Below are 13174 nucleotides of genomic sequence, written 5' to 3' on the forward strand. Positions count from 1 at the left end.
GAAAGTTACAATACATTTTGTTTGGCTCAAGGATTATGTTATGTCTTATGCTTGCATGATAGAAAAGATAAACCGTATTTATACCAAGATGCAGGTGAATATGTGGACGCTAACCAATGGAAAGTGTCTATGGGTAGAAGATGTAGGCTTTACATAAAAACAAGACTTGCGAATTGGTTGAATTACCCAGTGGGCAAAAAGGTTATTGCTTATAGATGGGTTTATGAGCTGAAAAATTATACTAATAAGAAATATTGAAAGATACAAAGCCCAATTAGTGGTTAAAGGGTATGCTCATAAATCGGCATTGACTTTAACAAAAATATCTCTATAATTGTCTGATTGAGTATTATGTATGTTTGGTTGAGAATGACAGCGATGCTTAACTTGGAGCTAGAGCAATTGAAGTAAAAATTATTTTTTTTCACAAGAATTTTATAAAGAAATCTATATAAATAAACCCAAAGGCTTTATTAAAGAAAAAAAAAATCTGATTTGCTAGTTGAACAAATCGCTTTATGGTTTAAAGCATGCGCCAAGGTGTTGGTATAAGCTATTTGATTCCTTCATTATGAGTTTGAGATTTAAAAAATGTGTAGCAGATCATTATAGCTATGTTCATAGTTGTGGTAATGGTGACTTTATTATCTTGTTATTGTATATCAATGACATATTGGTTACAAGTATTGATAGAGATATGATTACAATATTAATAGCTCATTCGGCTAAAGAATTTTGCTACAATCCAGAGATTGTACACCCAAGTGCAGGTAGCAAAGTAGTAAAGTACTCGGTAAGACCGAGGTCGATCCATAGGGATTATGTAAAAATATTGCTAGAAAGTGATTAGAAATTTAGGTTTTCCTATTTAGGCAGATCAAAATTACTTAGAAAACAATCAATAAACAATAACTAAGGTGCTAGGGATCTACTTCTAATAAATTCTCAATATTTATTCATCAATTCAACTTGATAACTTAATTGGAATCGAATAGTGATTCCTTCCAATCCTAAGATAAAACAATTAAACCAATCTATAATTCTCAAGAAAGGTATGAATCTCGATTGATTGATTTAACATGAAAAACTAAGTAATTGATCACAATGAATTCCAATCATCTATTGTACTTGGAGTTAATAATAGATCAAGGAATTTTATTCACCAATACTAAAATTCAATCAAAACAATTATAATTCATCAATCAAAATATAATTCTTGAATTAAAAATGAATTAACAATAAGAATCAATCAAAAGGTTCACCCATTAGCCTTAGCTTAGAGATTAGTCAACCATAGCTAATAGAAAACTAATCTCAAAGAAAAAAAAACATGAAAACAAACTAAAACCGAAAGTTGGAGAAGAAGAACAATGTCAAAGGTCGATAAAGACGCTCCTCTCTCGCTTTCTATCTCTACTTTCAAGAACTAGGTTATGCTCTAATTGTGTGTAGAGAACATTCTTAAATACTTGTGCTTTCACTGATTTTGAAAATTATGCACTTACGAAAATATGTATGAATCTTCGAATGATGTCTTTAATCGATCAAGTGCAATCAAAGTTCCGATGATTAATCGAAATCTTCTAGCCGATCGAATCGAACATGTTCAAAAGTATCCAGTGGGATTTCTCTAAAATTTGGAATTATCTCGATCGATCGAATCATTCCTTCGATTAATCGAAAGTATCAAAAAGTGTCCAACGAGTTAATCTCAAAATCTCGTGATTTTCCCGATCGATTAACTTCCAATTGACATCAATCAAAGGTCTCTCAATCGATCAATACTTCTGATCGATTGATCGAAAATCTCTTATTTCTCTCGACTTCAAGGCACATGTTCAACGATCATCTTTCATGAAAAGCATCTTATATACTTTGATCTTTAATACTTTGCTTCTTTAAACTTCAAACTCCATCTTCATTTCTTTTTGGGTTTTAAATCTTCATCATTAGCTTGGTTTATCTTAAACCTCTAAAATTTTTCTGCATATTGAAAAATCATCTAATAAGGCCAGTTTATCATTCATATGCAAGGAAAAAGTATGTAAAATTGAGGTTAATCATACAATATTTAACAATTATCAAATTTGATATGATGAATTTAAGTGTCGTTAATCAGATTCTTAGAATAACCATCTTTAGAGATAGGAAGAACAGGAAAGTCTAAAAACCCAGCAGAGTTATGTTGAAAGAATTTTGTGTCGTTTCAATATGCAAAATTCTAATCTAGTTAGTACTCCATCCCATGTTGGTTGCAAGTTGTCTTTAAATCAGTGTCCTAGCATAAAAGCAAAAATGATAGATATGTGTCAAGTACCATATTCATAAGCAATAGGAAGCCTTTATGTTTGCCATGGGGTGCACTAAACTAAACAGTGCAAGCAGTTGGAGCAGTCAGTAAATACATGACGAACTCAAGTAGAGATAATTGGACTGCTGTGAAGTGGATTCTTTATTACTTGTAGGGTAATTCTAAAATGACTATTTATTATAATTGCCAAAATTTATAGTGAGTTAGGTTTGTGCATGCAAATTATGTAAGATATCATGATAAAAGAAGATCTACTATAGGTTATATTTTCTCTTTAACTGGCAGTGTAGTTAGTTGGATACTAAGATCACAATCATTGGTTAATAATTGAAATTCAAGTAAAAAGTGGTGGTGATTTACTGTGCCAGTTGAAGTGTGTTATACTTGGCAAAGAATCTGGTATTTCACACTTGGACTAAGCACATTGATGTCGGTATCACTTTGTTCATGATGTGGTTGAAGATGATCAGATCTCATTACAAAATATTCACACCGATGACAACGTAGTAGACAACTAATGCAAGGGATAAGTTTGTTTGGTGTAAGATTTTTCTCAAGCTTATTTTTACCTAGCGAATATGATGTTATGACATTTTTTTATTAGGGGTAGTTTTCGCATTATTAGAGAAACTAGTTTTTAAATAAGAGAATGTTGTTGCGATAAAGATGCGGAGACGTGTCTCTCTCTATTTATCTGTCTTGTATGTATGTATGGTCAAGTGATGGCCTAGTTCCTTTAGACTTTACAACTGGCTCTCTCTCTAGTGGTCTATATAACTAGGCTTGTAGGTAGAGAAGTATGCAATTTCATTAATTCATTTTCTAGAGCATTCCTCGGTGTGGAGATTCCTTGCACAGTTGCAAGCGATAATTGCCGAACGTAAATTTATGTACCTCTTGTTTTTTATTGTCCTTTGACTTTTTATTTGCCCCGTTTCTTTTGTGTTTTGGTCTTGACTAAATTGATCATGTGACGGTGTTTTCACAATAAAATGTACCACCACAAGAAACTTCTTAGGGACCCACCGTAATGCTTATTTGCAGTCCAACTATTCATAAAGTCACATAAGGCTGGATGAAGGAAAAACACAAACATCAGCTACTCCAACTGTTCATAAAGTCGCATAAGGCTGGATGAAGGGAAAAACACGAACATCAGTTAGATCCAAAACTTCTGTGCCCCAAGAAGTTACCAACACTAGGCATTCGATCCTCACTATTTCATGTAGTGGTCTACTTGAGCTTTGGATCTGCCTCATTTTTGGTTTCATGCCCTAAATTGTTTGGCAGAGTAACATCGTGGTGGGGCCCACAGAGCTTTGAGACCAGCTAGCTGGATGGTGTTGGGGTCACCAGCCAAACCACGTCCGTACCTTGCCCCGGTTCTTTCTTCTCTCCCTTTATTTGTTGTTCACCAATAGACTGTTTTAGCACTTTCCATCTAAGTAGAACTTCACCTTTAGACTGGTTTGGATCAGCCAACTACAGGTCCAGCCCCCATACGAAAATCACGTGCGTCGCGCAACTGTCTTCCACCATCCAAGAATGGTGAGTAGGAACTCAGCAAACATATCAAAATTTGCATTGTGAAGTGCTTTGCCACCTACTTCTAAAACTCAGTGTCTCAACTTGAAACTCAGCAGAGTCAACTCCACTCAACTAGAAATCAAACCGAGTTTATATGGCATGCATGACTCAATTCAGACTCGACATGACTCATCGAGTCAGCTCGCACATTCCTCCAACTCAACAAAACCTGGCATGACACCACATGCCAAGTTTATTCATTTTTAAATGATTTTTTTACCCCGTAATTTTCTAAGTATTTTTATTAGTGACATTGTTTCTAGTTTAACTTTTATATATCATGTCAAGTCCAATCAAGTTGACTCAAACTGACTTAACATCAGGTTGAGTTTTCTGAGTTTTTAAATTATGATTTCTATAACTGAATTTAATTTTTAAAATTTCAGTCAATCAAACGTTACTAAGCCTTTTGAATCAGACCAATATAGGACAGGTAACCCGATACAATGTCTACGCTATGCCGATTTTCCATTCTGACAAGTAGGCTCCATGGTTTGACGATCCAGGCCCACTAGTCTAGCACATCCCACCATCAATGCCTCTGGTCTGAAAATCCTATTGCCAAAACACTGCTAGATGTTATGCTATTCTCACTCTCTCAATGCACAAGGATAGGACTGAAAATGCCATTTGAGTGCCACGTTCCTAACCATGGCATGTCGTGCAAGATTTGGGCCATAAATGCAGGTAGAAACCCTCTGTGAAAAATGGATAATTAGAAGAAGATTGGGAGAACTCTATGATCAGCATGCAAGTGTGGGACACAGCTACAGTTGGTCCAGGACATGTTCATGGACAACAAGATGAATGGCCAAGATCTTGCACAGATGTAGCAGGTTGGCATGACCCATATCGTTTCTTCAGTCTACCCAGGCGTCCTGGACTCTCACAAAAGAAGATTTTGAAGTAAAGCTCATCATTTCCATTCAATCCCCACCACCTGAAATTTCCCAGTTTTCATCTTCGGACGTGTGCTAAAAAAAGGCTAACATTGATCTTTCAGAGAAGAAAGAGAAGAAAATTTAGAAAATAGAAAAGGCTATCTATATTCCTCGGGCAAGTGATATCCAGCCATGACTATTTTGTCAGCAGACATCTTGCCAGTCTTGGGCATGACATGCCAGTGCAGTGTCAAGTTGAAATCTTTGCCCCTGAGATTGCTTCCCTGCATTAAAATTAAAATTAAAATTAAAATTAAAAAAAAAAAACAAAAACAAAAAACAAAAACAAAAACAAAAATGCATTATTGTCAATATGTTGAATGCCGTGTACATTACCCTTAGGGTCTGTTTGGATTCATGAAAAGAAAAGTAAAGAAAACATTATTTCCCATGAAACTCCCTTTCCATTGTTTGCAAGCTTCTCCGTGGAAATTTGTGGGAAACACCATTTTCCACTTTTCTAAAAAATACACAAATATTATTTTCCAACCTCCACCCGTAAGAAGGGCATTTTCCCATAGTGGAAGGAAAATGGGTTTTTCAAGGGTTGAGCCCAAATGTGCTACCATCCATCTTCAATCGCCTCACATGTGACACATGTGCCAAATGAGTCATTGTCCATCTTCGATAATGCTCCACATGCACCACTATGCCACGTGTCACCACCCATCTCTTGCACCCCACATGTATAAAAGCATCTCACATGTCACAACACGTGCTAAATGTGCCACATGTGACACCATCCATCTTCCCTTGTGCCCCACATTTGCTAATATTGCACATGTACCACCGTTCATCTTCTCTCATGCCCCACATATACAAAACACTCCACATGGGCCCATCTGTTATGTGTTGGTCCATCTTCAATAGCTCTGGTGCCAATGTGCACAAGTGCTGCCATCTAGCTTCAAGTGCCCACGCGTCGACTGTGTTAATGTGTCTTCCGTGGCACAGCTTCAAGTATCTCACATGTACCACGTGTGCCACAATTCAGCTTCAAGTACCCACATATCCAACATATGCTACATGTGCCACTATCCATCTTCAAGCATCCTACATATGTGCCACGTGCTAATATGGCACATGCTATGACTGCCTAGATTATTATTTTTCAAGAAAATTTTTATTTTCACAAACAAAAAATTTGAAAATAGATCTTAAATAGAAATTTTTTGTTGAGAAACAAACAAGGAAAACAATGTTTACCTTCCCATAGTTTCCTGGAAATAAGGTTTCCCGTCCAACACTACTTCCTTTCCTACCCATTCCATGAATTCAAACAGGCCCTTAAAAAATGCCACTACATCACATTACCTGATATGAACCGGTATTGTCCACGACAATAAGGCTGTATTTGCCTGTGTCAGCCTGAAACAGCCCAATACAGACGATATGGGGCTGTATCCTGTACGATACCCAATTCACCATTTTTAAACCTTTCTTGAAAGACAGTAATCTTTATTGTATTTCTACTTCCTAGCAGACCTCATTATCCAAATTAAGAAAAGGATTATACAGAAAGCGAAGTAGAAGAACAATGATAGATGATTAATGGTTGATCAAGTGCAATAATAGATGATTAATGGTTGTTCAACTACATCCTACAGTTAATCATCTATCATTGCTAGGCCTGACCATTTATCACCATATGATCAAGGTATGGATCTAGTAATGATTGAAGATCAATGATCGGATCTAGCAATGTCAGACGAACAATGATCAAAATCTAATGATAATGAAACATCAACGGTGCTATCACGTCCATGCTCAGATATGTTGATTACAGATGATCAACAGTCAAATCTAGAAATGATGGAAGGTCAATGGCTAGAACTATTGATAATGGCTGATCAATGGTCAGATCTAATGACACTGAACAATCAGTGGTTGCTCTATTGGTAGTAGACAACCAATGGTCAGATCTCATTAAAACATAAACTCAGCAGTCAAATCTACTGATAATGGATGAATGACAACCAGAACTAGCAGCGATGGAAAATCAATGGCCACATCTTGTGATACCAGAATATAAATGGTTAGCGACACTGGATGACCAACGGCCAAATCTCATAATGGTGGACGATCATAGTTCGATATAGCGGTGATAGAATATCAATGGTTAGATCTAGTGATTGTGGAGAATCATTGGTCAAACATTTAAAAACCATATCTAACAATAGTGGATGAACAACAATCAGATATAGAGCAGTAGGAGAAAGTCAACAGTAGGATATAGTAATATTGATGACCAACAGCCAAAACTAGCACATATTTGGCATCAACTGATCCTGATGGAGCAGCACAATTTGAGTAGCTTCTACGTATTACATAATTGATACATGGTAACCAAATATGGATTTATTTTGAATAACTGTCCCTTACAGTACCATTTTCATCAAGTGACCATATGCATTCCATAGATGGCTTGGAATCCCAACAACTATAAAAGAAAAAAAAAAAAAAGTAGGATAATAGTTGTTTTGATTTTCTTGTCAATATAACTTTTTCATGGCAGTGTGTATAAATCATCACTGTTCATGTGTCTAAATCGATGGTGCGCTGGTGTTCTTATTTTCGTTTACTTTTCCTTTATATATATCAACCAAACAACAGATAGAAATTCCTAGATCCATGAAGACTCCCAGTCCAAGATGTAAACCAAATCAGAGTTGTCGATTATAGGACTAAGTTATACAGGATTCAACTCATTAAGAGTCCAAGCTCCTGAAACTTAACACCAGGAAGCCAAAATAATTTTCTTTTTCATTCCTCGAAATAAGAAAAACTGTAAATAGAAGAAACCTTTTTGCTTTTTCGCATTGCCATTTTCTTTACATACTGATGCAAATTTCTATATGAATAAACTTTCTTCTAAGATATAGGGGGTAGTTTCGAAATTATTGTTGGAAATAAGGTTGTTAACAACCTCGTTGAAGTCTTAAGAAAAATAAATAAAGGAAAAAAAAATGAAAAGGTGCAAAATAAAGAAAACATAGGTACATGCTTCTTCTCTTTCTTTTTTCTTTCTTCTTCTTCTGTTTTTTTTTTTTTTTGGAGAAGTAAACATAGGTGAATGTGCATGACATGAATGCTAATTTTGAAAAGCATACTAAACTCTGATTTATTTACCCTTTCTCATCTCCTTTTTCCACGGATCTAAACAGAATAAACCCCGATTTAGTTTTATTTGACCTGTGATTGACACTGATTAAATCAGGTCCTCACTAGCTTTAATTATATGGGACCAAAATGAAATGAAGCACAAGAAAGTAAACTAAGGCCCTGTTTGGTTTTCCTCGTTACTAGCAATTGGAAGTGAGTAATAATTACACACCAACTGCATTTGAATACAACATTGAATACTAGCATTTGATGAGGGTTGAAAAGGGGGGGAAATGAAAGTAAAACGTGGCGCCAAATCTCTTTCTCCCTGCATGTAATCGAATGGAGAAGACATCTCGATGGCGTCTGCAAATAAGACCATCTCTATTGACTAGTGGTCCGCAAGAGCACGATTGTACTCGGTGTCTCACATATCAGCTACATAAGCATGAGATCTGCATCTTCTGCTGAAACTCCCTTCTACGACTGAGTTGTCGAGTTTTACTCTACTGAAGTACTATATTCAGGTGTTGTTCTTATGCTTCCTTCCATATATAACATCAGATTTATCGTTTCCTATCCTCTGTGGTGTGTTGTAGAGATTTGAAAAACGCATTCCTTATACTTTCTTCTCTGTGGTGAAGGTCGAACGTCAGGGACGGTATCGGAGCTGTTTGGTTGGTTGGACATACGAAGTTTTCTTGGAAGGCAGGTTTTTTTATGCTTCAATGGAACCTTCTTCTTCTTCCGTCTCATTCCACCTATCGCAACAGGACTTCGAATGCCCGGCTTCTAATGTAGTTTCTTCCTTAATCCAACAGCAGGCTGATCGATACTACCCTGCAGACTCCACACATCAGGGACCCGTTATCCTCGACAGGTAGGTGCCAATCTTCCTGATTACATCTTCAGGAAATGTAGAGTTGTTTACCTTACTGTTTGAGGTTTCCACAATCATAACGTCATGTATTGATGGCATGGCTATCATGCATGTTCTTTGAGAACGATGAAGCCTCTTGCCATGACACACCATTCACGTCTGGTTTGATGTCCCGAATTGCGCAGAATTGGGTATTGTATATGTAGACCGATCGGGTCTGGCATGGGTGTCATATATGAATATCATGATATCGTCTGGCATGGGTATCATATATGAGCATCATAACGTCTGGCATGGGTATCGTCTTACGTTCCATGTCCAGATCTGTGTCTGTGAAAATCCCCAATGTGTGTTTCTTGCAGGCATTTGAGACGGTCAGTCCTTTTTTTTTTTTTTTTTCCTTCAAAACAACGTTAACTGCATATATGATGTTGATAGAGAACCAGTGTGCCCCATTTGTAAAAATGGAATATGGGTGCGTTTGGGGGGGCATTTGATAATGCAATATTGGTGTTACCACTGCTGTACATTTCTACTGTGACCGTGAATGGCTGATTTTTATTATTATTGTCTACATATATGAAAAATTCTATTTGACTGTCCTTTTTTAGGAGTCTTTGAAGATACTGTCGTCTTTGTAGCATTTGCTTTATTTTTAACTGGTAGGATATTATCTTTGGACTGATACATAACTGTTGAGCGAGCATCTGTGCTTCATGTGGATTGGATGCAATAAGGGCGTGAGTGAGGCTGGATGTGCATGTTTGGATCTTATATTTAATTTGAATTATGTCAATAGTTAATGAATTAGGGTGAATTTGGGTGTGTTGTTGATGGAGCTGACACTGGGTTGGGTAAACCTGCAGGCAGAACGACCCAACCATGCTTAACAGATAGGCTTTGGTTAAGCTTATGGGCTATAGGTTGGGCTCAGTTACAAAACATGTTCCATTTTCTGACTGGCTCAGGTTGGGCTCAGGTTGACAACCTAACTAGTTCAAAAATATCAGCTTCTTACAAATAATTAGTGAAGTGCATGTCCGTTGCATGTGGGAGAACGTCTTCAGGCCTTGAAAATCACTTCACTACTATCCTACTCATTGTGCAAGTGATCTGATGCAGGACATGAAAATTAACCATGATACGTAAGATCTCAGGCCTTAGATCAAACTAATTCAGAAACATTCACATAAAATTTCCACATCCCACACAAAAGTTCAAACATTCAAGTAAGGGGAATCTATGCGGGTCCAGGCCTACACATATTGGGGCTGGATCAATAGAAATTATAAGCCAAACGATACTCAAAGGGAGGTAAAACTCATCCACACATGCACAGTAATCAGTCCTTAATCCAAGAGATTTACCAGTTTCAATTCAGAGAACCCTACGATTAGAAAAAGGGCAAACAAATTGAAAATAATGCAATCTAGGGTTAGGGTTATGGAAAATAGGTATGAGAGAGGTAAAATAAGCGAAAATTCTGAACTTGGCGACAGTCCATGAGCGCGGACAATGGACCAAGCCTAACGCACGTGAGAGGGGGCCCCGAATGCGGAAAACGCTTCGGTGGCTCTAGTCAACCAGGGGAAGTCTTCAAAACCCCCGAGTTTCGTGTCGATCGGATGCGCAGTCTGTGCGTGGTGTTCCGCTGAAGTTTCAACCCTCCTGCAAGGCCAGATTTTGGAATCGGCTATAGGGAGAAGAACTGCTGCAAAAGTTGACGGATTTGAAGCGAGGATGGTTGTAGGAGGTGAGAAGAATGGGTCATAGGAGATAGGGGCAGATCGGGATAGATATGGCTTCGCACCACGGTATTTAACCCTTCGATGAAGGGAGGGCTTCACACTCAATTGGATTTCCACAACTCAAGAACTCAAAGGAGTAGAAAAACGCAGGAGTTTTTACTAAGCTTCAATGAGAAAAAAAAACTACAAGAGGTGCCTATTTATAAAAAAACCCTATACCCCAAAACTCGCGCAATGCGCGCAACCTATAACTTGGCAACGAAATAATAAAAATAATAACTAATCAAAATAATCTAAACCGTCCATAATATTCTAAATAATAAGCAAAACCTAAAATATGAGATTAATTGGACTAGTAGGCCACGATCATGAGAACCCATGATCGGCTTTACTTGACTATCGGGCCCACTCCAACGAACCAAAACTCAAGTCTTCTAACTAGGAGGCCCTCCCTGGACGTTGTCATCGAGCCAGATCGACAGTAGGGCCCTCCTCCTTGCATACGTGCGTAGGGGGGGTGACGTGCGTGTGCGTATGCGCGTAATGTCCCCATTAACTCTCCCCGACTGCGAAGATTTCGCCACTGGCGAAACAAAACTCCTGAACCGCTCTAGGATGTCAGGATCAAGTCTCTGAAGTTCCTCCTCAGTGAGCCACGTGCTGTCTGACACCGGGCGTGACTTCCATTTAACCAGGTACTTCTGAAACCTGCCGTCTAACATTGATACTATCTGATGGTCCAGAATATCTTCTATTTCTTCTCTAGGTGTGGGAAGGTTAGGTATGGGAGGTAAAGGCTGGGAAGAAAGGTCAAGAAGAGGCCATAGATTAAGGGACAAATCTGGAGAATCAGGATGGGTGGCCGAAGGGTCGGACAAAGTATCAACGGTCCCCTGACTAGATCTTCCACATGGAATGTGGAACTAATTCTCATAGAAGGTGGAAGATCTACCTCATACACATTGAGACTGTTTCGTTTTATAATTTTGAAGGGTCCAGCGCTACGCAAGTGTAATTTATGAACGGCCCCCTGAGGATACCGCTCGGGCTTAATGCTGACCATCATAGAGTCCCCAATATTGAATTCCTAGAAACGTTTATGCTAGTTTGCAGAAAATTTATAATGTTCATTACTAGTAATGATCTTTCGCCTGATTTCTTGATGCAATGAATGAACGTGATGCGCAAAGGACTCTTCAGACTCTGATGGACTATGAGACAGTGACATAGGGACAAGATTAATAGGCTTCTTAGGCTTATACCCAGTAATGACTTCAAAAGGACTTAGACTTGTGGACCTATTGACAGGAATGCAAACTCGGTTATAGGTAGTACGATGTCCCATGCCCTGATGTGCTCCCTTACTAAACATCTGAGCAAACTCCCTAAGCTCCTATTGACTACCTCAGTCTGACCATCAGTCTAATGGTGGTAGGCAGACGAAAATTGGAGCCTAGAATTCATCATGTGCCATAGTGTTTTCCAAAAGTAACTCATGAATCGCACGTCACGGTCAGATACTATGGTTTTTGATAACCCATGCAGTTTGATGACCTCACTAAAGAACAACTTGGCAACATGAGATGCATCTAAGGTCTTAAAACAAGGAATGAAGTGGGCTATTTTAGAAAAATGGTCCATGACAACAAATATGGAATCGTGTTTCCGAATAGTCTTGGGGAGTCCAATCACGAAATCCATACTGATGCCTTACCAAGGGATAAATGCAACTAGCAAAGGTGTGTATAATCCTGTATTTTGTTTCTTTTGCTTTGTCAGTTGACAAGTATGACACTACCCTATAATTCTGGCCACGTCTCGCTTGAGGCTTGACTAATGAACCTATCCTCCACTAGGGCAATGGTCTTGTCTCGACCAAAATGACCCGCGACCCCTTCTGAATGTAACTCACAGACAAGAAAATCGCGGAGGGAGGTGCATGGTATGCACAAGCGGTCACTCCTAAACAAATACCCGTTTAAAATCAAGTACTCGCTGCTAGCTCCTAACAGACTCTCTAACAACGACGCGTACATAACTATAAAATCTGGACACTCGGAATAATCTTCTTTTATGCGCTCGAGGCCCGTGACTTCGACACTCATGGAATTGAGTAACGTGACTCGACGACTCAACGCATCAGCAGGCTTATTCTCTACACCAACCTTGTGCTTAAGCACAAAGTGTACTCTTGAAGGAATTGAACCCACTTGGCGTGCCTAGTGTTTAATTTCTTCTGAGAGTTCAGATATCTCAAGGCCTCGTGATCTGAGAATAAAATGAATTCTTGCGGCAATAGGTAATGATGACAATGGCACAGTGATTACACTACCGCATAGAACTCTTTTGTCATAATGGAATATTTTTGCTTCGCCTCATTCAATTTATCACTAAAAAAGGTAACAGAGTGCCCTTCCTGACTAAGTACTCCTCCTATGCCAACTTCGACGCGTCACATGCGACTTTAAAAGCTTTTGAAAAATCCGGAAGTCGCGTGACTGGAGCTTCGGTCATCTTGACCTTTATCTCCTTGAAGGCCTTCGAGGCTACCTTTGTCCATTGAAACTCTCCTTTTTTTTATGCAATCTGTGATGGGAGCCATAAT

At 38.5% G+C, this 13174-nt stretch overlaps 1 protein-coding gene across 4 annotated transcripts in view; it reads right to left on the reverse strand.

The window, feature by feature from the left end:
* Window positions 1–4643: 4643 nt before the first annotated feature.
* Window positions 4644–13174, reverse strand: part of LOC131231940 (signal peptidase complex subunit 3B-like) — a 64385-nt gene continuing 55854 nt past the window's right edge. For 3 of the 4 annotated variants that reach the window (XM_058228343.1, XM_058228345.1, XM_058228342.1), the window contains one exon: window positions 4644–5063. In XM_058228343.1, coding sequence (XP_058084326.1) covers window positions 4938–5063 — 126 coding nt within the window. In that variant the 3' untranslated portion in view covers window positions 4644–4937. The remainder of the gene's footprint in view (window positions 5064–13174) is intronic. The other variant, XM_058228344.1, reaches the window with a different exon arrangement.

Source organism: Magnolia sinica, chromosome 17 (genome assembly GCF_029962835.1).
Source record: "Magnolia sinica isolate HGM2019 chromosome 17, MsV1, whole genome shotgun sequence".
Lineage (NCBI taxonomy): Eukaryota > Viridiplantae > Streptophyta > Magnoliopsida > Magnoliales > Magnoliaceae > Magnolia > Magnolia sinica.